The sequence below is a fragment of the Gadus chalcogrammus genome, chromosome 18 (genome assembly GCF_026213295.1).
Source record: "Gadus chalcogrammus isolate NIFS_2021 chromosome 18, NIFS_Gcha_1.0, whole genome shotgun sequence".
Taxonomy (NCBI): domain Eukaryota; kingdom Metazoa; phylum Chordata; class Actinopteri; order Gadiformes; family Gadidae; genus Gadus; species Gadus chalcogrammus.
The window spans coordinates 8,286,816-8,311,828 of record NC_079429.1 but is presented as its reverse complement, the minus strand read 5'-3'; the positions used below and the strand labels follow the sequence as shown (position 1 = coordinate 8,311,828).

General features: G+C 46.3%; 3 protein-coding genes across 3 annotated transcripts; 2 read left to right on the top strand and 1 right to left on the bottom strand.

Moving 5' to 3' along the window:
• The first annotated feature begins 631 nt into the window (after positions 1–631).
• Positions 632–13,854, top strand: hid1b (HID1 domain containing b). Its single transcript, XM_056577530.1, has 19 exons — positions 632–977; positions 2,144–2,293; positions 3,246–3,416; positions 4,395–4,517; positions 6,279–6,385; positions 6,853–6,966; positions 7,531–7,762; positions 8,002–8,058; positions 8,152–8,292; positions 9,171–9,261; positions 9,470–9,621; positions 9,926–10,004; positions 10,235–10,399; positions 10,588–10,815; positions 11,040–11,188; positions 11,448–11,528; positions 11,651–11,742; positions 12,466–12,624; positions 13,044–13,854. The coding sequence occupies exons 1-19, from the start codon at positions 912–914 to the stop codon at positions 13,105–13,107; spliced, it is 2,421 nt and encodes an 806-aa protein (XP_056433505.1). The 5' UTR covers positions 632–911; the 3' UTR covers positions 13,108–13,854.
• Positions 13,844–18,129, bottom strand: LOC130371678 (proton channel OTOP3-like). The gene is made up of 7 exons (XM_056577531.1): positions 17,550–18,129; positions 17,047–17,183; positions 16,856–16,914; positions 16,238–16,395; positions 15,303–15,997; positions 15,012–15,188; positions 13,844–14,914 (listed from the first exon to the last, which is right to left on the bottom strand). Exons 1-7 carry the CDS (start codon positions 17,941–17,943, stop codon positions 14,744–14,746), a joined length of 1,791 nt encoding a protein of 596 aa, XP_056433506.1. The 5' UTR covers positions 17,944–18,129; the 3' UTR covers positions 13,844–14,743.
• Positions 18,130–19,023: 894 nt separating this feature from the next.
• ush1gb (Usher syndrome 1Gb (autosomal recessive)) lies at positions 19,024–24,796 on the top strand. Its single transcript, XM_056577350.1, has 3 exons — positions 19,024–19,310; positions 22,209–22,671; positions 23,154–24,796. The coding sequence occupies exons 1-3, from the start codon at positions 19,147–19,149 to the stop codon at positions 23,988–23,990; spliced, it is 1,464 nt and encodes a 487-aa protein (XP_056433325.1). The 5' UTR covers positions 19,024–19,146; the 3' UTR covers positions 23,991–24,796.
• Positions 24,797–25,013: the final 217 nt, after the last annotated feature.

Here is a 25,013-nt window from a genome sequence, read left to right as displayed (position 1 = left end):
GATCGGTTGGTGTCATAATTGGCTGATGAAAGGTTCGGAAGAACAGACACTTAATGTTAAGGCGATATGAAATATACATTACAGTAGTTTCAGCTAAAACAAAAAAGTTTTTAAAACCTGGCTGGCCAGGTAACAAAAAGTCATCCTCAATGCAATATGGTACAGTGAAAATATTGCATTAATCTTTTAAGAAATTTGTAAAATCTTGTTTAGCTTTGCATGCTGTTGTAGCCTAGTGTTTAGTTTGTATTCGTTGGAATAATGGCAAAACTCAAGTTAAAACATTGAATATCAGATGAATTAACTTATTTTTTCTTGGACGATCAAACGCCTTAAAACAATATTACTCTGAACTAGTAGGCCTTGTAAAACACATGTAAAGCTCATATTTTGCAAGCAATGTATCCAAGTCTACATTTAATTCACTTGGTGTCACTATTGTTCTTTTTCTAGGTTAATAATCGTACGAATCGTATGAAAATGTGTGAAATAAAACATATGATATTTCTATGCATTATATTACATTGTTGGCGATGACATTGTCGTTGTTTTTGCTGATGTTGTTGTTGTTGATGAGGAGAATGAGGAGAATGATGATGATGATGATGCTGCTGAGGAGGAGGAGAATGACGATGATAATGATAATAACGACCAGTATAATCGAGATGGTTAATGCGGCGCAGGGTCAAATGTTCACGTCAGCTCCAGCGAGAATGGAATGACGACTAATTGAGAGTAAATATGTACTTTTAGATCCCGGAAGTGGCCTGGTGTTGCATCCTGCTCAGTAGGGAGCTGGCGGGCCGTGGGAGCAGCTGTCAGGTGGATGCGGGAGACGGTCGCTGGCTGAGCGTCACCGTTCTGTTAACAGGCAGCAGACGCACTTGTGGCTGCAGCACTTTCTGGAAAAAATGGGAAACGCTGACTCGAAACTTCACTTTAGAAAGGCAGTGATACAATTGACCACCAAAACACAGGTTTGTTTTGAGGCTGCTCTTACTTTGACTGCATGTGTTGTTTATTCTTCTGACATTTCTTTCTTCTTCTGGAGTTTAATTTCGAGTTCCAGATGGTAGCCTACTTTTTAGTTTTTAAGACCCATCATTAGAATTTAACATGATATAACGTTGAATAACTATTTTGGTAATGACGGGCGGAAGCTGTTTGAAAAAAGTTATGTAGGCTATTTACTTATTATTTAGACTAAGATTGTTTGAGTTTTAGCTGCGATTGTTGCCTTTTCTGATGCGATATTTATCGAAAAAAGGGTTTTGGAAGTCACTAAATGTGTCTTCATGTTCTAGACTAAGTTCAATCGCTAAACATAGACATACATTAATATTCTTTATTAATTGAAGTTTCAAACATATCCCCGAGCCCTGCTTTGAGAAGATCATTTTAAGGGGGACCGTTGGGTTGAACCTGAACGCGATCAACACCATCTCGATTCACTGCTATGCATCATCGCATATGTCGCGGATTTCCACGTCATTAATCTATATACATTTCCCAAATTCCACAAATTTCGCATGCCTTTCCTTAGATAATTTACGCCCTCATAAATCTGATAATGCATTAGATATTTCATGCATTCGCAAAAGAATAAGTGTGAAATTATTTGATCGACTGCTGCTATTAAGTAGTCAGCCTGCAACACTAATTATGTATTGACTTGAGTTATGGTGGTAGTTTATAATATTCTTCTTTCATTAAAGAAGATTGTGCCAGTTTTACTATAACGTTTACCCAAAACAATCTAAAGTGAATTCAAATACATCTCATTAACTAGCAGGTAGATCATCTTGCTTCATGGTGCATACAGGTACGTCACAGACATTGGGGATCGAACCCAGTACCTTTCAGCTATGGGACAGAGTAGACACAACAACCCTCCTAGCCTGGCCCTACACTACATACAAACATCCATCTATACATCCATCTATACATACATCCATGCATCCATACATCCATACATCCATCCATACATCCATCCATCCATCCATCCATCCATCCATCCATACATCCATACATACATACATACATACATACATACATACATACATACATACATACATACAATGCACAACATCTGATTTTGAATGCACACACAACACAGTATGACGTGTGCCGCCCTGTCCTTCAGCCCGTAGAGGCTTCAGACGATGCGTTCTGGGACCAGTTCTGGGCAGACACCGCCATTTCCATCCAGGATGCCTTTGCTTTGGTGCCTGCAGCGGAGATCCGGGCTGTTAGAGAGGAATCCCCGTCCAACCTGGCAACCCTCTGCTATAAGGTGATATAAGATAAGATGAGTCTTCCTCAGTTCTCTCAAATCAGCCTGAATTAATTAAAGAACAAAAACTCCTCCATATTTATATTTTCCTATTTATATAATATAACTTCTGTCTTGGTATTCCACTTGTAATGAAATGTACATAGCTAGAGTTAGCATGGTTTCCAAAATGTGCTTTACAACTCCAGTCTCTGCTTGTGATGGCGTAGACAGGTTGTAGAGAGTCCACCTTGGTTACAGTCAGAGCACAAAGAATGCAAGTATGTTTGTTATTCCCAGCCTGGGGTCTTTTTAAGGGTCGGAGAACATGTAACCGATACAAATGGCCTTTAATTGGATTGGGAGTAGGGCCGTTGGAACAAGAGGAGCAGGCGTAAGGAGTACATTGTGGAATACACTTGGACTTTAGTTTTCCTGTATTTGATTCCGGTCACTGTACACCAAAGTGCAACTGAATCAACTAAACAAAACAGTTAAGTTACAATTATGTAGTTTTAAAACTTGTTGGATGAATAAGGTCCTTCACAGAATTATAATTCAACTTCACATGTGACTATTAAGAACCCCAAATGATCAATCTTTGGGGTTCACATTGTCTTTTTTATTGCTATAAGCCGGAGTTTCCCCAACAATAACTTTTCTGCTCTTCAAGGGAGCCTGATTTCTTGGCCAGGTCATTCTCGTAGAAGAGATTTTAATCTCAATGATTGTCTACCTGGTTAAATAAAGGATTGATGATGATGATAATTTGTATATTATACTGTAATCGCTGAAGGAGTAGTGGTAATAAAAGCCAAGGCAACCCCTTCTTATCATTGCCATATGTCATTGTTGGAAGGCCATAGTTCATTGGAACCATTCATCCTCCTCTTGATGAGACCCGATAGGATTCTCCCTCCAGCTGCCGAAACCGTGGCTCATACTGCGTGTGTCCGTGTGTTGCGTCTCCGAGGCGGTGGAGAAGCTGGTCCAGGGAGCCGACTCGGGCTGTCCTTCAGACAAAGAGAGGCAGATCGTTCTGAACTGCACACGCCTGCTGACCCGCGTCCTGCCCTACATCTTCGAGGACGCCGACTGGAGGGGCTTCTTCTGGTCCAACGTGCCCGGAGCTGGAAGAGCCGGGGTGAGAGGTTCTTCCTCATCGTCATCGTCGTCGTCGTCATCGTTGTAAAAGAGGCAGATGCACAACTAGGAGCTGGTGTCTGTAAATGAGTTGCTGGTGCAGCTGTTGTGGTTCCAGTGGCGAGAGTGTGAGAACTGCTATGTTACTCCTGTTGCCATGGTCTCCACTATCTTCGAACCCACAACTGAGAAAAAATTTACGAAAACCAAAGCTACAGTCTATCATCATTCTGTTAAGTACAACTGTTGCCTTGCAACAGTTGTTATTGCGATTATGATGAGAATGTGTAAGCTCTGCATTATAATGGTGTGATTAGAACCCACTTTAGAGACTATGATGATCTTTTAAGGGGAAAGAAATCTGCAAATAACTTACTTTTTTATTGTAGCATAGGAGTGCTATACTACTTCAAATTGTATTATATTACCCAAAGGACTTCTTAAATCAAATAGCCATCGTCTCCATCTATGGCACAGTCATGCAAACAATTATCCAGAACAGGGCTCCCACTATATAGTGTGTATACATAGGGTACAACCAGGCCATTGCGGACTGGATTTCACCCTTTTTTCCTTCTCCCTAATGCTGGCTGCTGCTGCGCTACATGGTTCTCTGGTTACCTGGTCTACAGCAGAGACTGGTCCAAACACTGCCTATATTGTATCCCCCCTCTTCCCTCCCATTTTCCCCTCTTGAATTAAGCAGGTATTGAATTACTCCTGATTAAAGTGCCAGAATGAGGGGAAATGTGAAAGACTGGAATGGAAAATGGGGAATAATTTTTTACGTAGTGTTGAGTATCAAATGTTTGATATTAGCCTTGATGTTTTTTGGATATGAAACTTGTTTAACTTGTATAACAATGAGACCTTTTTTATAAGAGAAAACAGTCGGGTAACCTACCAATTCCATTCCCCATGAATCCATAACTCAGAGAAGTTATTAATTTCATATATCTATTTTCTTTCTCTCTTCCAGTGTTTGGACCCGGACGATGACTCGGACGACGCGAGGCCCCTGGCAGAGTCGCTCCTGATGGCCATCGCTGACCTGCTCTTCTGTCCGGACTTCACGGTCCGAGGCCACAAGAAGGACGGCCCTGTGAGTCCATCTGTCCTCGGCTGTCCGTCTGTCACACCATCTGTCTGCATGGCAACCGCCACCAGCTTCCCAGAAGTCCCCCTGCCGGGTTTATTTGTTCATTTAAAGGATGCCCGTTAGCTGACGCGGCTACAGTCAGCTATTCTGGCTGGCGTCCACCGATTTGTAAAAACAAAATCATTGAGTGCAATAACGTTCAAAGTGTTGAGGTCATGTTAAATCCATCTATCCCATCCGGTCGGTGATACATATAAGGGGAGTAAACATTCAAATAAACATAGCTCCTTGGAAGCATTAGTCATGAGGTTACAGATGACTTTTTGGATCAAATGAGACAGTAATAATCTGCTTGGTTGATACTGTCTCTGGAATAAGCATCACACCCACGTCTGACCCAAGGGACAGAGCTGGCAAACAAACCATTCTGTGAGAGCTTGTCATTGAGATCTGCAGCTGCTGGTGAGCTCCTCTGCTGCGATTAACACCCGTAAGCAATGTTCTCTCCCCCCGTTCACAAACCCCACCTTGTTAGGCCGCCTTCCACCACGGTTAATCAGTGACTGTACACCCCCGATGGGTGGGAGTGGCTGCCGGGCCTGTGTTTGTTAACTGGGCTGAGGAGGAGAGGCTGAACACGTCTAATTCACGCTGAGCAAACACCTGCGTGTTGTAGTTGCTGCCGGCTCCTGTTTGACCTAACTCACTCAAGCACACGCTCACACACACGCACACACACACACACACACAGGCACACACACACACACACACACACACAGGCACACGTGCACATGCACACGCACACGCACACACACACACACACAGGCACACGCGCACACACACAGGCACACGCGCACACACACAGGCACACATGCACATGCACACACACACACGCACACGCACACACACACACACACACACACAGGCACACACTCACACTCAAGCAACACAGCCACCCCAAGGAAATGTCACATTCAATGAGGCTTGTCATAGTGGGAGGGAAATGCCCAGTGGCTGTTGTTCTTGTCCCCGTTATTGCTCCAAGGGCTTGATAAACCTGCACTATTATGCACGCGCACACACATACACACACAAGTACACACACAGGTACACACAGGTACACGGATCACAACCGAACAGTCAAATGTTATACCAGTAATTCAGGATTTGCCCAAATGAAGGGGTGTGCTTACTGCAGGGTGGTATTTGCTTTGACTCTTCTAGAGTTCCTGTGGCACAGTAGCCAAATGCTTAGCGATAGCAACACAGGAGTTATCTCTACAGAGGTGTCGTATATGTACGTGCCAAGTCGAGTGCTCGGCACCTCCTTCATCCACATGGCATGGGAGCTCTCTGGACTTCTCACTACAGCGGTCTTCTTCTGTACTTTATTTTTGTACTTGACACTTTGGTTTTGGATTGTTTTTTTCATGTACAGCCATTTATCAATGTATTTATATTTGCATTTAGAATATGCATTCTAAGTGTGTCAGCTTGTATTTTAATGAAGAGAAATGCAGTTTATCTATTTTGATCAACTGTGCCACCCAACAGCATGTTGCTCCCCCATCGCAAAACAGTCCTCTCTGATGTTTGATTATTGATAGAACATTTGACATAATAATATATATATTTTTAATATAAAATAACTTTCATGATGTACCAATTATGGTCAAAAAGGGAGTATCATATTCATTTCTTTCTGTTTGTTTATTTGAAGAAATGTAAACTATGCTAATGTAGAGAATACCATGACCTGTGCAGGAGTCTACTGAGGACATCCAGTCCATGGACAGCTGTGAATACATCTGGGAGGCTGGAGTGGGCTTCGCTCAGTCCCCACCCCACAACTACCTCCATGACCTCAACAGGTAGGCTCTCTCTGCTCTCATTAGATAACCAAACACCCTGTTTGAGCTAGTCCCCGCCCACTATCAATATTTAAAAAAAAAAAAGCCATCAGGCACACTTCTGGGAGACACTTTGTTTATTCATTGAGGGGCGGTGCTTTATTGCTTTGCAGGCTCTCGCTGTCTCCATTCACTACATCAGATGTACGAGGATGTAGCCAGATCATTTGATTGATGTAACCTGGCAACCCAATAATTAGTTGCATTTAACGCATTTGTCTAACCCTTACCCCATAGAAGGCAAATCTACCATATCCTTCTTCTTTAAGTCTTTCTGCATTTAGGACAAATATTTTGACCTGGATCGATCTATTTCACTACAATCATTACTACCTCCTACGTACTATTCCTCTAAAACGTGTTGTTTCCGAGTTTGTTTCTCGTTTGAAGAAACTGATGTTTCACTCCACGCTCTGTGTGGCGCTCAGGGCGGAGCTGCTCAAGCTGCTGCTCACCTGTTTCTCAGAGGCCATGTACCTGTCGCCCTCCACCTCAGACAGCAGGAACCCCTGGGTCTCCTTCTTCTGCTCCACAGACGACAGGTACCCCGGCCGCGAGCGCCACCGAAACACACCGAATGTTAACACGGTGAAGGGTTTTAAGGTCTGGTCCCTTTCTCTCTGGGCCCTTATAGCTCTATGCACACAAATATATCAATGTCAGTGTCTTCAGTGTCATGCTTTTTCTAACATCTGCAGCTTACTCAAACTTTTTTGAGCAAATATATTAGATGTATCAAAGTAAAAGCTGAAAAGAGTTTTTAGATGAACAATTATATATTTACGGCATTTAGCCAACGCCTCCATCGAAAGGTTTTATCACTGATCCCATTTATGCCGGGAAAACCCATTCATTTGTGTATGCAGTGTGTATGTGCATTCTGAAGAGATGGTTCCTGAGCTTCTTGAAGAAGACTGCTAATAGATCTACCACGTTGAAACCCAAGACCTTCCTCATCTCTCTATTACGTTTCCCTATTATCCTGCCTGGCACTCCTCGACTCTTCAATAACATGCAATCTTGCAATAACATGGCTCGGCGACGTCCCATTTCAACCTGAAGCGTCTTCCTTCGCCCGACCCCCCCCCCCCCCCCCTCTCTCTCAGACACGCGCTGCCCCTGTTCACGTCGCTGCTCAACGTTGTGTGTGCCTACGACCCGGTGGGCTACGGCATCCCCTACAACCACCTGCTGTTCTGGGACCAGCGGGAGCAGCTGGTGGAGCTGGCCGTGCAGATCCTGGTGGTCACCCTGGAGCACGAGGTGGACCCGGCCGCCGCCACCGCTCTGGACCAACTGGAGACCCCCGGCTCCCCCTTCGCTCCCGACGACCACGAGGTATGCATGGTGACGAGGCTCCAGCCTGACATTTGACCCTCCCCCCCCCCCCCATAACATAACTATTACTCGTACAAGACTCAAGTAAAATCATCCGATAATCAGAATTCTAAAATGCTGTCTTTGTTATTTTGTCCATGCACTGCACGAAGTCTTAACCGTCAACTGCGAAAGACAAAAGTAAAATCATCCCATAATCACAACGCTAAAAAGCAGTATTTGTTATTTTGTCTTTGCAGCCTTCGGGACCCGAGAACCTCTTTGTGAATTACTTATCCAGGATCCACAGAGAAGAGGTAAGACAACACATGGCAGCAGCAGAAACAATGCCCTGTGGCCAGCAGAGAGGAAACCTGGGTAAATGGGGGGCCTTTGCCTTGTTTTCTCAGGACTTTGGCTTCATCCTGAAGGGCATTGCCAGGCTGCTGAACAACCCGCTGGCCCAGACCTACCTGCCCCACTCCACCAAGAAGATCCAATTCCACCAGGAGCTCCTCACCCTCTTCTGGAAACTTTGTGACTTCAACAAGGTGTGTGTGTGTGTGTGTGTGTGTGTGTGTGTGTGTGTGTGTGTGTGTGTGTGTGTGTGTGTGTGTGTGTGTGTGTGTGTGTGTGTGTGTGTGTGTGTGTGTGTGTGTGTGTGTGTGTGTGTGTGTGTGTGTGTGTGTGTGTGTGTGTGTGTGTGTGTGTGTGTGTGTGTGTGTGTGTGTGTGTGTGTGTGTGTGTGTGTGTGTGTGTGTGTGTGTGTGTGTGTCATTTAGTAAAGGGCACGTTTGATCAAAAGTACATGCTTGCTATCTGTAGTTTGAAAGGGACGTTTGCTTTTGGCAATTTCCAGAGTTTATAGTTTGTTCAACGTGCGTCAGCAACAGGGACATAGCTGTGTGTGTTTGTGCCTACTGTGGTTAACATACTTTCAAGTTGGAATCTGTGCAGTGGATTTTTACCGCCTGGAAGAGGTCTCAGTGATGCATATATCATCGCTGGTGGCGATTTTGAAATTTCAGAGGAAATTGAACTTGAACACGTTGATACAAATCCTTTGGGAATTCACCAGATTTCCACATAATCACATGGCACGCTCTATAATTATGGGCATGTCAATGTATTTCTTTATGAAGTCTGTTCATTATCGAACAACAGTAGTATTTTATAAATGAGCTGTTTTACCATTTACATGAAAAGCACAAAATTAATCAAAGATTATGTCTGATTCATTCGTTGTGCTAACCGTGTGTTTTTGTGTCTGTCTGTCTGTCTGTCTGTCTGTCTGTCTGTCTGTCTGTCTGTCTGCCTGCCTGTCTGTCTGTCTGTCTGTCTGTCTGTCTGTCTGTCTGTCTGTCTGTCTGTCTGTCTGTCTGTCTGTCTGTCTGTCTGTCTGTCTGTCTCTCTGTTTTGGATGTGTCAGAAATTCCTGTTCTTTGTGCTGAAAAGCAGTGATGTTTTGGATATGCTGGTCCCCATATTGTTTTATTTAAATGATGCCAGGGCCGATCAATGTGAGTCAAACTTTCACTGCACTCTTTACCACAATGCACAATTGTTTGTTGTAAGCCCATGTGTACGTACTTGATTTTCCATATCTGTGTGTGTCTGTGTGTCTGTGTGTGTGTGTGTGTGTGTGTGTGTGTGTGTGTGTCATGACCGTCTGTGTCCTTGCATGCGGTTGTGTGTGCATTTCATGGCCATGTGGGTGTGTGTAAGCAGCTCGCCTGGGCCTCATGCACATCGGTGTGTTCATTTTGCTGCTGCTGAGCGGAGAGAGGAACTTTGGGGTGCGGCTGAACAAGCCCTACCTGGTGCGCGTTCCCATGGACATCCCCGTGTTCACGGGCTCCCACGCCGACCTGCTCATCGTGGTGAGAGAGCCTCAGGGTTAGGAAGTATTTCTGAGGTATGAGAGGGAAGTGATTGAGGGAAAACCACTAGCGCTTTTACTTTGATGTTACAGTGGATTTACTGGAACCAGAATGTGATGCAATCAGGATTTGTTTTTCATACAATGTCCCATATCAAACAAAAGAGCTTATATCAATACATTAATATGAGGTCAAAAGTAATATTATTATAATTATAATATAAATTATGGATAGAATTGTTATTGTAACACAATTACAAATAGCAAACCTTCTTGGAGTTTAACCTTTGGTGAACTCTGCCTAGATCTTCCACAAGATCATCACCAGTGGACACCAGCGCCTTCAGCCCCTGTACGACTGCCTACTCACCATCATAGTGAATGGTGAGTGCCCCAATTAATATTAATAAGATTATATATATATATATACTGTATAAATATAACTCTCATTGGGTTGCTGTGTTTAATTATGTAAATGGTCAGTCGTGTTGCACTCTGATGCAATTTTAATCTAAAAGCGTTTCTAAACTGATCAGGTCAATGTAGGGCCATGTGAGTCATTTGAGGCTCATTGGATTTCAACTGACTGACTCGCCCCCGCTCGCTGTCCCCAGTTTCACCCTATCTGAAGAGCCTGTCCATGGTGGCGGCCAACAAACTGCTCCACCTTCTAGAGGCCTTCTCCACCCCCTGGTTCCTCTTCACCTCGGCACAAAACCACCACCTGGTCTTCTTCCTTCTGGAGGTCTTTAACAACATCATCCAGTACCAGTTTGACGGTGAGGGCCCCCAAAGCTGAGCTCAACTTAAAGAAATATTGGAAATTCCTGGTTTAGAATTTCACAATCTTAAATACAAAAGAAATGCGTTATTGTGCCCGACTCAATGAATATTTTTTTCCCCAAAATTCCTGTAAATATTCACCATTTTAACATCCCATCTCCTTCCCGTTCTTGGGCTCTGACAGGCAACTTCAACCTGGTGTACGCCGTCATACGCAAGCGGAGCATCTTCCACCAGCTGGCCAACCTGCCCACGGACACGGCGGCCATCCAGAAGGCCCTGCAGCGAATCAGGAAGAGCCCCCCGGCCGTCAGCCGCGCCGGCTCCACCGAGAGGGAGGCCATGGAGGGCTCCAGGCCCGCCGCACCCGCCGAGCCCGGCACCCTGAAGGCCAGCCTGGAAGCCACCCCAGGTCCGTGGTTTTACCCTGAGAATTATGCATTTATATAGCGTTTTTTTATTTTTTGCAAGAGGCTCAACATGAGGTATCGAACCCAGAACCTTAAGTGTGTGTGTGTGTGTGTGTGTGTGTGTGTGTGTGTGTGTGTGTGTGTGTGTGTGTGTGTGTGTGTGTGTGTGTGTGTGTGTGTGTGTGTGTGTGTGTGTGTGTGTGTGTGTGTGTGTGCTCACTCGTAGCCATCGACAAGCTGACGGAGAAGTCCCAGGTGAGTGTGGACGGCACCATGGTGACCCTGAAGAATAGGAGCCCCACCCAGACTGCCGCAGACACCAGCGCTGTTGCGGCAGCCAGCGACACAGAGTCCAACTCTGAGCACGACCACGAGGTACTGGGGGCCACTTGGATGAAGGACCTCTTCATACCCTTACTGAACCTCAAGGGGGCAGCATACTACGTTTTGTGAGGCCGGATGAACAAAATGATGTGATCACACAGAAAACACACAGAAAACGTAGCAACGTAGTTAGTTTTAACCAGGTTTTTGCTCAAAATGTCTTCTTCTTCGGGAGTATGCTGCCCGCTTTACCCTCCAGACTCCAGAATATTTGAAAGAAAATGTAACTTTTCCGCCATTCTCTTCAAAGGCTGTTCAGTCGGAGTCGGGGCGAAGGCGGTTGTCCAGCACGGCCTCCTCCTCCGCAGTGTGGAGGGCGACTCCAGACTGGGTAGGACACCTCGCCTGCTCACCCTCTTGCAGAAGTTTCGTTTATCATACTTCATTGTTCCCAGGGCCACTCTGAACAAGACAGAGGTAACCGTTGTACTCTCGTCACACCGGTGTTCCCAGGTGTTGTTGTGGAAAGCCAAGCTGCCTCTGCAGACCATCATGCGCCTGCTACAAGTACTGGTTCCCCAGGTGGAGAAGATCTGCATAGACAAGTAAGGGCCACCACCACCACCACCACCACCACCACCACCACCACCACTAACACCACCCAGATCAACGGGGGACTTTACAAATGCTCAATTTAATCATGGATAAAAATGGTAGTCAAAACTTGTAAGTGTTACTGAGGGCCCTTGTTTCTGTGTGTCTGTCTGTCTGTCTTTATCTCTTTCTGTCTGTCTGTCTGTCTCTCTTTCGGTCTGTCTGTCTGTCTTTTGGTCTGTGTGTCTGTCTGTCTGTCTGTCTGTCTGTCTGTCTGTCTGTCTGTCTGTCTGTCTGTCTGTCTCTCTTTCGGTCTGTCTGTCTTTCTTTTGGTCTGTGTGTCATTCGGTCTGTCTGTCTGTCTGTCTGTCTGTCTGTCTGTCTGTCTGTCTGTCTGTCTGTCTGTCTGTCTCTCTTTCGGTCTGTCTCTCTTTCGGTCTGTCTGTCATACGGTCTGTCTGTCTGTCTGTCTGTCTGTCTGTCTGTCTGTCTCTCTGTCTGTCTGTCTGTCTGTCTGTCTGTCTCTCTTTCGGTCTGTCTCTCTTTCGGTCTGTCTGTCATACGGTCTGTCTGTCTGTCTGTCTGTCTGTCTGTCTGTCTGTCTGTCTGTCTGTCTGTCTGTCTGTCTGTCTGTCTGTCTGTCTGTCTCTCTTTCTGTCTGTCTGTCTGTCTGTCTGTCTGTCTGTCTGTCTGTCTGTCTGTCTGTCTGTCTGTCTGTCTGTCTTGGCCCTCAGGGGCCTGACCGACGAGTCTGAGATCCTGAAGTTCCTCCAGCACGGGACGCTGGTGGGCCTGCTGCCGGTGCCCCACCCCATCCTGATCAGGAAGTACCAGGCCAACGCCAGCACCACCATGTGGTTCCGCACCTACATGTGGGGGGTCATCTACCTCCGGTGAGGGAACAGCCCTCTAATGAACGTATAGATTCCTCTGGAAAGACCCCATGTCAAACCGGTGAATCTGACATAAGCAACCAATCGTGTTGGATCTTAAGCACACAAAAAGCAGCTTTTTCTTCACTTTTCACCCAAAAAAAGACATCAAATAGTTTTGTTTTTATGGATTAAAGCTCACTTTAAAGGTGACTTTAGCAGGGCTGCTGCTTTTCACACGCTGCATTTTTTATGCAAAAAGCACACATTTGCATTGTATTTCGTTACTCGACATGGCGGTGTGCTTTCGGCTTCAGGTTCCTATGTAAATTGTTCCAGGCCTCACATTAGCAATTGAGATTTCATCATGGTCTGTTTGTCCTCTTTTTTTTTTTTCTAATTTATCTTTGTATCTTCTCTCTGGTCCCTCGTTGCTATAGTAACGTGGATCCCCCAGTCTGGTACGACACAGACGTGAGACTCTTTGAGATTCAGAGGATCTAGTGGATCCAGAAGAGGTCAAGGAGAACCAGTAGATGGCAGAACTGTCCTCGTGGTCATCGGGTCAGGGATGGCGTCGTGCCACTTCCGTACCGTCTTTTAACTGGATCATCGACCGTGTACAATTTATTTTGTTTATCTGAACAAAACAAGCAGCCACTTTTTTTCTATAGTCTATTTCCAAACGGATATTTCCTACTAGATGTCCCGGTATCACAGAAATAGATCTAGAAACATTTCGTTCAGTTTTCCCAAGATGTGGTTCTTTAGAACCACATCCGTCAAAATCACCAGCGGTATTAATAATGTTGGTAATTATTATTGAACCACACAGCGGGTTGAAACATCTGATCTTGTAATGAAGAATGAAGTGCCTACTTGCTCATTCATATTAATTTGTCGTTTTTTGAAGCCCTATGTTGTTTGAGCTGTTTAAAATTCTACATCCTTGGATGTATTATCACTGACAAAAGATGACTTTATTTTCACAAAGCCTTTTGTGAGAAAATGACACTGGGCTAGGTGAAATGAAAGGCAAATTAGCACAATGGAATTGTATGATAATACATCAAGGAACTCATGTCTAGTGTTGTGTATATATCATGCGTATTGTAGTCTGTCATGTTAGCTATATTCGTATCTTTTGGATTACATGATGATGTGAATGTCCATGAATAAATATTTTATAGAATAAATATATTATATTATAATAAATAGATTAAAATAACAAAGTGTTTTCTTGATGGGAGATATGACAATAAAAAATACTTATTTCACTATGGCTGAATTTGTGAACCTTTATTTATTAACTTATTCATGTTTTTAAATGAATGTTAATTTTTTGGATGTCTAATGCCCTTAAAAGAGTTATGAAACATCCTGCTTGTTTAACAGTTCATAAGATTGAGCTAATCCCAAATTGGCCAAACCCATAGATCTCCAGTTGGCCAAACTGGTGGGAACCATTTTCTTAATATCTGTACAACGAGGAAGTTCATTGAAATGGACAGCACCTTGATCCGAAGACAGAAAATACTACCTACATCAACAGAAATATTGTCATGGAAAGTAGATAAATTGATCTGATATTAAACATTTACATACATGTACATCCTCAACGACTCATTTCACAAAACAAAACTATTCTATCCAACTCAAAATTGAATTGCTTCATTATTCTTTAAACCATTGGCTCAGCGATCAGGAACCCTCGGTCCCTGAAGCCCATCTACAGTATGCCACAGCCAGGGCCGTCTTAACCATATGGGCCACGGGGCCAGTTTCCAGGGCCCCCAGATAGCTAAAGGGCCGGGGCACAAGGGTTAGGGTTGGATGCAAAAACAGAGAAGCCGGGAGGACCCTTAAGTAGGAGTGCTGTTATGCATTTGTGCATCTGTTAATCATAAGTCTTTCTCTTTATTTAAAAGCACTTGATGACTGTTGAATAATTGAATAGTTAGGCCTACATTATGCCTCAGTATTGAGTTCTATAACAGTCATAAGTCTTTCTCTTTATTTTTAAGCACTTGACTTTTGAATAATCGAGTAGTTAGGCCTGCATTAGGCCTCTGTGTTGAGTTCTACCACAAAGGCTAAGATAATTGTTAACACGGTTACGCCTGGCTGCGGCCTCCCGCCGTCAGGCAGCGAGGAACAGCTCCATCAGCGCTCCGACCGAGTGCATGCGGTAAAACACTCCGAGGGGCTGGCCCAGGTTCACCAACACAAACCAGGCAGTGAAACCAAAGAACTTCTTCCCCATTCCGTTCTCAAACGAGGGGTTCACTCCGAACGCCGGTATGATCCAAAGCTGGAGAACATGGGACGGAAATTTAGAATTTCATTCAATTGATTGGAATTAAAGAAAAAATCCTGTTTGAGGCAGAAAACACAGCTGGTTTGGTTACCATGATATTGGCAAAGATGAGGAATGCACAGATCTCTTGTGTGGCCCTCTTTGTCCAGGTGTTAGTTCTATCCTCCGCTTGGCCAGCAGGGGGTGCTGGTGTTGTTGGGGTTCTCGTCAGTAAAGAGTCGTCTGCCTTCCGTTCCTCAGGTGATCCCGCAGTGACCTTCTTTCTCAGCTGAAACGGCAAATGGAGCCAACATATTCACGATTCATAATACGAAAAATCACCACAGGCGTCACCGCAGCATAAACGCCCGGAGACAATCAAACAACCCAATGGCCGACATACCTTAAATATACTATTCCGCTCCTTTCGGATCTTGCGCGCCCGGCTCAGACTCGGGTGTCGGTGGAGCCCCTCTATGATGAAGATGTTCTGCAGCATGAGCTCCAACAGGCTGAGGAGGGAGTAGGAGAGGTCCAGGCTCCCCAGGGGGCTCAGGTCGCCCGTCTCCAGGGCCGCCACCAGAGAGAAGTAGGAGAGCGCCAGTTGGCCCAGGGCGGCCCCCACGAGGAGCGCCACGTCCAGGCTCCGCGTGGGGTTGTGGCTCTCCTCCACTGCCCTCCTCTCCAGCTTGTGGACCAGCATGCCCACCAGGCAGCACGCGGACATGAGCGGCATGACGGTCAGGTGGTAGCCGTAGAAGAGGAGGAAGGCGGTGAGACGGAGCTGGGCTTGACCCACCCACACCTGGTAGAGGACGAAGACGGCCACCCCGGCCAGCAGCACAAACAGCCCCAGCAGAGGGCCCAACAGAACCCCTCCCTGGTACACGATGCGCATGGTCAGCTTCTGGGAGGTGGGCTGGTGGGGCTGGTGGCCGGGCTCCATGTGGCGGCCCACGTTCTTCCACATGACGTAGAGCATGCAGCCGGCCATCAGGTAGTACTCCATGTTGAAGGGGTACAGCACCTCGTAGCCCTTCCTGAAGACCAGGCAGGCGGCGCTGGCGCTGCACTGGCAATGGGTGGTGTTACCCAGCCCTGGGGAGAAGGCGGGAATAATTAGAACAGAAAAAACGTTGAAGTTGCTTGGTTTTGTGTGTCTGTGTGTGTTTGTGATTATGTGTGATTACGTGTGATTATGTGTGTGTGTGTGTGTGTGTGTGTGTCTGTGTTTGTGTGTGAATGTTGACAAACAAACACAGTGCATGTGTGTGCGTATGTGCGTGGGTCGATTTGTGCTTGCGTGCGTGTTTGCGTTTTGCATTCCCAGATCTGCACCTGCTCCATCGTAGGTCTCTCTGCTCTCTGACAAGTTTGCGCCGCCAAAATAAAATTCCTTCTCCTTCTCTAGCTCGATCTCCTGATGGATGGTGTCCTCCGTCACGGCGTTGAGCCACAACAACAGGTCTGCACACAGAATGACCATCAGCCCAGACCTGTTTGGGTAGGGGCGGGAGGGGGGAGGGTACGGGCGGGAGGGATGGAGGGAGGAAAGAAGTGAGGGAGGGGAGAGGGAGGGAGGGAGGGCGCGAGAGAGGGAGGGAGGGAGGGAGGGATGGAAGAAGTGAGGGATGAAGGGAGGGAAGGGGAGAAGGAGGGAGGGAAGGAGGGAGGAAGGGAGGGATGGAGGGGGGAGGAAGGAAGGAAGGAAGGAAGGAAGGAAGGAAGGAAGGAAGGAAGGAAGGAAGGAAGGAAGGAAGGAAGGAAGGAATGAAGGAGGGAAGGAAGGAAGGAAGGAAGGAATGTAAGGTGGGTGACAAGAAGGAATGTAGGGAGGGGGGAATAAAGAAAGAGGGAAAGAGCAACGAAGGAAGGAAAAAGCAAGATTATTGTATGTCATATGTGAAGACTATTAATGCTGTTAATATAAAAACAAGGTCATAGTGATGGCTGTACCTAGTTAGGATTTTGTGTTTGTGAATGCAGTCTTTGGAGTGAGCCCAGAGTAAATACGTCTGAAAAAAAAAATCAGAGATCAATTTGTATTGGAGTATCCGTGGAGGCGGTTAACTGCCTCGTGATAAGCATTAGGAAATAGGCCAATAAATGGGCAATAGGGAAACAGTGATGGTCACGTGACGAATTACCTGGACCCCGAGGAAGGGAGCCTCAATAAACGGGGACAGCACTTGAGCTGGCGGCTTGCAGTCGCTCATGATAATAAAATATCCCATCCTGAACAGATGGAGGAGGAGACTGAAGGCGGCGAAAAGCATGAGGACAACTGAATGGAGACAGAATCATATTCTTAATCATTACAACATCTGATTGCATTTGTATTATAGTTTATTACAATCCAACCTGGGATTAAATAAGTACATTTTACGTTAAATATCTATAATATAATGCTAAAAGTATTAAATAGCTAATTGAAGCACATCTCATGTTAATCCAACTGAAATGAAGATAAATAATACAATATGAAATGTATTAATTATATGACATTAATTTAGCTCAAATGTACCGATATGTTACAATAGTAAAACTATTATTTATCTGACTCATGATGTTAATCTAGCTCAAATGTACCCATATATTACAACATTAATTGCATAAATATACCCAGCCAGCTATGGCCCAGGTGGCTCACCAGTGACAGTTAAACCCCCGGCGTGGTGATCTTTGTGCGGGGAGATGCCGGGCTTCTTGCGGGCCCAGAGCAGATACCACATCATCCAGGCCAAGCTGCAGCCCATCAGCACCAGCACATACACCTCGGACTCCTGGTGGCTGATGCCCGTTGGGTTGAAAGCCCGACCGGCCACCAGTGCCGCCCCCAGCAGCACCACGTTCAGACCCACGAATCCAGAGAGCAGGCGTCTGCTGCTGGGCGCCCACACTGGGTCCACCTGGTCCAGTTCCTGGACGTTTTCTTGGGGCCTGTGGTCAGAGTTTAGCTCCTGGTTACTGGGTTCCTCTTCTGCTACTCCCCACCGCTTCTCTGAATCCCAGGGCCTGGACCCGTTCACCTGGTTTGCCGCCATGCTGGTCCTCGTTTTGGAATGTGTTTACTTTCTGCTTAAAATGTAATCGGTTCTATGTATTTTGCAGCATTTCCTTTGCGGTTTCCTGCGCTATTAGGTGTTTTTATCTAATGCGCTCATACGCAAATACACCTACTGCGTGAAACATTAGCTCGACACGCACTTCAGATGAAGCCCTTTTCTCTTTTTTTTTTTCGTATAGGGTTGTTTCGGTCAAGGTGTGTCACACCACAGTCACACACTATTCCATTCGAAAGCACCCACACCTTTACAAACAAACCTGAGCTTAAGTAACCCAGTGACGTTCACATGTTTGAACTAGAACTGCGTTATCAAACAACAGTGATTAATGGCTTTATTAGCCTACTACATTTGCAGGACGCAACTTAAAAATGTCTGTCGTCCTTATTTGTTTCCCACACACTAGTTAACAACGCGGATGCTCATGTAATAAGTGTGTGTTGGAAAGTAGTAACGGGGGAATAACTCATGTATATGTCCGAAACAGTTGTAGGCTCTGGTCCCCTGAGTACAGTGTTTGAGTACAGTCTGGATCAGATTGGTCCCCTAAGGTCAGGGTATCAGCTCCTTATCTACTTCTGCCCACGCTGCAGATATTCTCCTGTGAGCTGATCTCACGTCAGCTCTTAGGAACACAGATAGACAGGCTCAGATAATGAAAGTGGTCCACTTCGCTACGGTGAGATAGCGACCTTTACTGTCGAAAGAAAATATGACAGGCTTTGATTATAACACTATAGTATAGATAATTTCATGTTTATAACAAATCCGCATCTTAATTAATCCAAAGATCTGACTATACTCTGTATATAGGCCTACATAGTGCTTTCTTACTCAATTGAATTATTCGAAGGCCTTTGGATATAAACTTTATTGTGTTTTTAACTTTGTATTCGCTTCCATCCATCCGATCCACAACACTCATCACAGATAAGTGGGCGTTTACATGTCTCAAACCACGCCTCTCCTTGACAACCACACGACTTCTGCGTCCCGTAGCAACCAGCAACCCCCTCCGCCCCCCTCTCTTTCCCTCTCTCCATACTCCAGTCTAACCATGGCCGTGCGGACAGCGTGCGATCTCAACCAATATGTTTAAGAATAGCAACCACTCGATCCACTTCTCATGGCCTTGAAGTGAGACCGAAGACGTCGGGCCCTTAGCCCGTAGCCCGGGGCGCTATGAACGACCGGTACCACCGGGCGGCCCGGGACGGCTACCTGGACGTCCTGAAGGAGGCCACACGGAAGGAGCTGAACGCGCCGGATGAGGACGGAATGACACCCACCTTATGGGCTGCCTACCACGGCAACATCGGCGCTCTGCGGCTCATCGTGGGAAGAGGGTAGGCGTTCACCACCTGTAACTCTATTATTACTCTTTGTAGGCCGACGAGGTGCTTTGGAAACGCAGCATCGTTCTTGTGTCGGCATGGGAGTAGAGATGGGACAGGTGCTCGAGGCGCGCGGGTGAGGGAGGGTTTGAAAGTTCACTGTGTGTTGTATCCAAATGAGTACTTTAGGGGATTAAGTGAAAGTCAATGTGAAGGTTATGCAAAATAACGAAAAAGATATTTAAACTATACTTGTGACGTCATTATCATGGATTTTGATCTTTAAAGGCGTTGTTTCTTAACAATCTTGTTGAAGAGATATTAATGAAGGCCTAGGCCTTGCTATACCAACCCCATGCTTATTCCAGTAGAGTGACTTTCAGGCACCAATGAGAAAGGTGGAAACTACTGAATTGCAAATACACAGCCGTTTATTTTGATCATTTCAGATTCGTCTTTCTTATTGCCACTTCCGTTCTGACACCTTGTGAAAAATCCTGCAACAACCTCTTAAACCTCCATAAAACACATTGATGTAATGGGTCGTGGTGGAGTCACATCTGGTGTGATGCTGGTCTGGTACCAGCATCTCTTCTAATCAGCGCTGTGTGTGGGGCTCCGCCGTGGCAGCATGTGTAGTGATTACACAGAAAGGTCAGGGACAGCGGGATAGCCCTCCTAATAGTCAAATCCAATGCACAAATCAAATGGGCACGCACACACACACACACACACACACACACACACACACACACACACACACACACACACACACACACACACACACACACACACACACACACACACACTAAAAGACACACACCGAACACACACATAAACAGACATGCACACATAAACACAAATACTTTATTTCTTTCATTCTCCCTCTCAAATACGCACACAACACACAGACACAAACATAAACACATGTTCTAGCTCCCTTTCTGTCTCTCTCAAACACACACACATACACACACGTACTATATAGTATGTGTGTGTGTGTTTGTGTTTGAGAGAGAACGACAGAAAGAGAGATATCTCTCTTTCTGTTGTTCTCTCTCAAAGACTCACATATAAATACACACACAAATGTACTTTCTCCCATTCTCTCTCTGTTCCAAACACACAGAAACAGACAAACATTTTCAGAAATGGTTATAGACACTTGTTTTTTCCTTGGTTTCCAGTCTGGGCTTTATAAAAATCATCTTATCTTAGTAACATTTTTTATTTTATTATTACGTATAAATTTGTACACCAAGATTACACAACAAGAGTTTGTGAAGGCTACATCCTATTCAGTTACCACAGCGGGGTCCCAAGACAGGACAATGAGTTAAGCCACCCCCTCCACCGCGCCTTGATGTTATTGTGAGCTAACAGGCATACAGTGATAACATCTACTGGGCATTATTTGGTTTCACTGAAAACACTGCGAGCCCATCACAACACAAATCTCCCTCTAATTAGCAAGTGCTACAACGATAGCTGTGTATCGCAGAGCACCTGTGTTGTATGACTAGGCCCATTACCTGGAGCAAGGTGCAGCTAATTCAGAAGCAGATTCTGATCTGTAAGCCTATATTCAGACCAGATATTCTACTACCATACCCATTGTGCACAAGGTCCCATGTCTTTTGTTAAAGGTTTAAGGAGCAGACAGAGCAAGCTTTCAAAAGGTATAGTATTTACTGCGTCTTTTTTAATAAGCAGATTGCTTCAGCATAGAGCCCCCCCCACACACACACACAAACACGCACAAATATACACACATACACACTCACACATATGCACACATAAACATCACACACACACAAGCATGCAAACACACGCACACACACACACACTCAAAACAAGCATCAGTCCCAAGTGACAGCTTTATAAGGCGTGGGATGCAATGGGGGGGTCCGTAGTAGGGACAGAGTCTCGGGGGTTGTGCATCCAAGCAGACAGAGAGGGAGTATTGGGCGAGAGGAAAAGGTCATGATGGTGCATGGTTTACGTCCATCCTCAAAACAGCCTCAGAAGAACTGGGGGGTTAACGCGGTCAGGATGAATATAAAACCAAACGTGGCTCAGTTTTGCAGCATTCGGAGAAGGTAAATGTTTGCTTGTTATTCAGATATAGATTTGTGGTCAGTTAGATCACATCTGAGTCTGATGCAGCTTTTGATAGAAAGGGTTGTTATAAATTGTTATTGGTTAATTTGATTCTCATCTGGTTCTTGGTGGATGTCTTACAGGAATTCATCTTGTGCACATCTTTTACACTGCATGCTAAAGGACAGACTGGCTCTTTCTATACAGATGAAAAAAGAGGCCAGAGAGAGGGAAAAATCGAACCCACACATCGATGGGCAGTTCCGACCACAGGTCTATGTTATTGTCCTTGTTGCTTTTGTTGCCTGGGTGTGAGTTTACAGACGGGAATGTAAGTGAGGGTAGAAGCGGGCACAAGCGGTGACCTCACCATGCGTGTTCAGATCTCTGGGGCGTCTGCACAAGGAAAGGAGTCGTGTGTGAGTGTGTGAGATGAATAATGCACGGACACCTCTGTCATGTTTAACCTGCACAGACCTGAGTTTTAATAATTCATACAATTAAGAACTTACGGCATGGTATAAAAATAAAATATTGCACTGAGCATTCAGTACGTTGTTTTCAGAAGTGCCATAGGTCACCAAAATTGAGGAATATGTTTTGTATTGCCAAGAATGCCAAGATTACTAGGAATAATTTCATTATTTCTTAATAACTTGTCACCTGTCTTCACCTCACGTCTACTACGTATCATACAGGAGTATATACATCGTCGGCTTAACCCTTTCAATCATTAATTTGCTAAAAAAAAAAATTGTTGTGAACAATTTTATCAAGCTTCCCCCCACCCCGCCCCCCCCCCTTCCCCAGAGGGGACCCCGACAAGTGCGACATGTGGGGCAACACGCCGCTGCACCTGGCCGCCGCCAACGGCCACCCCAGCTGCCTGTCCTTCCTGGTGGTGTTCGGCGCCAACGTGTGGTGCCTGGACAACGACTACCACACGCCCCTGGACATGGCGGCCGCCAAGAGCCACATGGAGTGCGTGCGCTACCTGGACTCCATCGCCGCCAAGCAGATCGGCCTCAACACCAAGCTGGTGTCCAGGCTGAAGGACCGGGCGTTCCGCGCCGCCGAGCGCCGCATCAAGGACTGCGCCCAGCTGCAGAGGAAGCACCACGAGCGCATGGAGAAGAGGTTCATGAAGGAGGCGTCGGCGGCGGCGGCGGCGGCGGCGACCGAGGACAACTCGGACGCCATCAGCTTCAACAGCTACACCACCGGCAGCAGCACCCGGTGCAACACCGTCACCTCCAATGTGCCGTACTCGCAGGTGACCGTGCGCAGCGTCAAAGGGCTCACGCCGTGCCACCAGGTGTGGGTGGGAGTAGCTGGTGCAAGCCGTTTGAAAATCATTGCTTCCCTGTGCCATAGTGGCATCACAAGTGGGCGTGTCCACCCAGATATATGAAGGATAGATGAGAACCGTTCGCTACGGTCCACCGGGTAGGCTGGTAGACTGCTATCCAGCGTAGATCTATGTGGACACGTCCAATTGTGATGTCCCCATGGCACAGGGAAGGAAGGATTTTCAAACGGCTTGTACCAGCTAATCACACCCACACCTGGCGGCATGACGTGAGCCCTTTAAGACACGCAACGCTGTTTACCGGATCCATTCACAGCACAATGTCTAGAACAGTATCTTATGTTTATCCATAATTTGTGACATGGTACACAAGACTTAGTTTAGTGCTTCAACATTATGAATAGACGTGTGTGCATCTTTTGAGCTGTTCCCCTCCTCCTCAGCAGGCCACGCTGCACTCCACCGCCAAGGGCAAGGCCAAGATCCAGAAGAAGCTGGAGAAGAAGAAGCAGGGGGACGGCACGTTCAAGATCTACGAGGACGGCCGCAAGAGCGTGCGATCGCTCGCCGGCCTCCAGATGGGCAGCGACGTCATGTTCCTCAAGCAGGGGACGTACGCCGGCCCCCGGGAGCGCTCGCGCCACAACCTCCGCGAGATGTTCTCCCGCGGCGTCCACGACAACATGATGGACGACTACGCCGACACCGTCTCCCGCGCCATCAGCGACCCGGGGCTCCACGAGGCCGCCTCCTCCGAGGTGAGCGCCGACTCGGGCCGCGACTCGCTCTTCACCCGGCCGGGGCTGGGCACCATGGTGTTCAGGAGGAACTACCTCAGCGGCGGGATGTTCGACGCCGGCCCGCGGGACGAAGGGAGCGTGGCGGACAGCGAGCCGGTCGGGCGGGCGCCGAATGTGCGCCTGCGGGGCCGCCTGCCGCTGCGCTCGCCCAGCCTGGACGAGGTCAGCATCGGCAGCGGCTTGAGCCTGCAGGAGAGGAACCTGCAGGAGCTGCCCTGGGAGGACGAGGACTTGGAGCTGGACGACGAGATGGAGCCCGAGAACAGCCCACTGGAGACGTTCCTGGCCTCCCAGAGCCTCGGCGAGTTGGTCTCGGTGTTCATGAGGGAGAAGATCGACCTGCAGGCCCTGCTGCTGTGCTCGGACCACGACCTGAACAGCATCCACGTCCCCCTGGGACCCAGGAAGAAGCTGCTGGACGCCTGCAGGAGACGCGTGGACACTCTGAGTGAGCCCGAGGCCATCAGAGACACAGAGCTCTGAGCTCTGCATGAACACCTGCCATATGAACACATGAATTGTCACAGGACTCGTAGTTATTTTGTGAAAAAATCATTCTTATAAAGCACACTGTCAGCTGGCTGAAATTCCACCTTTGACCAGTGTAACAATACTATAGACTAGAGATAAGTAGGGCCATCTAGTGGTTGTTTTTTACCATAGCATTAGTAACATGATTGCTATGCCTTTATTTATCTTTTATCTTTGTTAAAATCGAAATGCCATATTGAAATGGTGATGATGGTTTGTAAAATTGCATCAAATTTGGATTGTTATCTTTGTTGGACATTTTGGAATTGTTTAACTGACGCAAAAAAGTGGTCCAATTCATTTAAAAAATATATTTTTATTTTGTTTATTATTTATTATTTGTTTTTGAATGTATTTCATTAAGCTAACATTTGTACATTTCTAAACACATACGCCGTTGTTTACCACACTTTGTACAGTTTTCATATGTGGATGTGGTCGAATGCAGGTGCATACCAAGTAGCTCGTTATTTAGGACCAATGAAAACAGCTCGAGCGTCTCCTTGGCACCCTAACAATGCGTGGTTGCCACGGGGTCATGGCTCTCGCAGCATGGCCCAGATAACACCCTTATCTTGGGTTTCAAACAGGTGTAGCGTTACAGTGAAAGAGCTCCTTTAACACCTGAAGGAATGCATGTACGCATGACATTTTTACGTTGTCGACGGATAATAGATTATTTGTAATACAAATACAGTCACTCTGTAGCTATATAGCTGTAGACATAGAATAAAGAAATACAATGAAATATTAAAATGATGGTGCCACAGTGTGTGTCTAGGTGTTCTTTGTACCTGTTTTTGTCCTGCTCAGACCTGTCAATCAGGTTTCTGCTCGTTTCTGTGTTAATGTTCATGTGTGGTGTTTATGTGAATTTTTGGTGTGTGTGTGTGTGTGTGTGTGTGTGTGTGTGTGTGTGTGTGTGTGTGTGTGTGTGTGTGTGTGTGTGTGTGTGTGTGTGTGTGTGGCTGTGTT

Coding starts and splice junctions, on each gene's coding strand:
- hid1b (XM_056577530.1), top strand. CDS start 912: ATGGGAAACGCTGACTCGAAACTTCACTTTAGAAAGGCAGTGATACAA. Junction 6,386..6,852: donor TACCTCCATGACCTCAACAG/GTAGGCTCTCTC, acceptor TGTGGCGCTCAG/GGCGGAGCTGCTCAAGCTGC. Junction 11,189..11,447: donor ACTCTGAGCACGACCACGAG/GTACTGGGGGCC, acceptor TTCTCTTCAAAG/GCTGTTCAGTCGGAGTCGGG.
- LOC130371678 (XM_056577531.1), bottom strand. CDS start 17,943: ATGGCGGCAAACCAGGTGAACGGGTCCAGGCCCTGGGATTCAGAGAAG. Junction 16,396..16,855: donor AAACACAAAATCCTAACTAG/GTACAGCCATCA, acceptor CTACCCAAACAG/GTCTGGGCTGATGGTCATTC. Junction 15,189..15,302: donor AGCGGAATAGTATATTTAAG/GTATGTCGGCCA, acceptor TTGCCGTTTCAG/CTGAGAAAGAAGGTCACTGC.
- ush1gb (XM_056577350.1), top strand. CDS start 19,147: ATGAACGACCGGTACCACCGGGCGGCCCGGGACGGCTACCTGGACGTC. Junction 19,311..22,208: donor CGGCTCATCGTGGGAAGAGG/GTAGGCGTTCAC, acceptor CCCCTTCCCCAG/AGGGGACCCCGACAAGTGCG. Junction 22,672..23,153: donor CCAATGTGCCGTACTCGCAG/GTGACCGTGCGC, acceptor CCTCCTCAGCAG/GCCACGCTGCACTCCACCGC.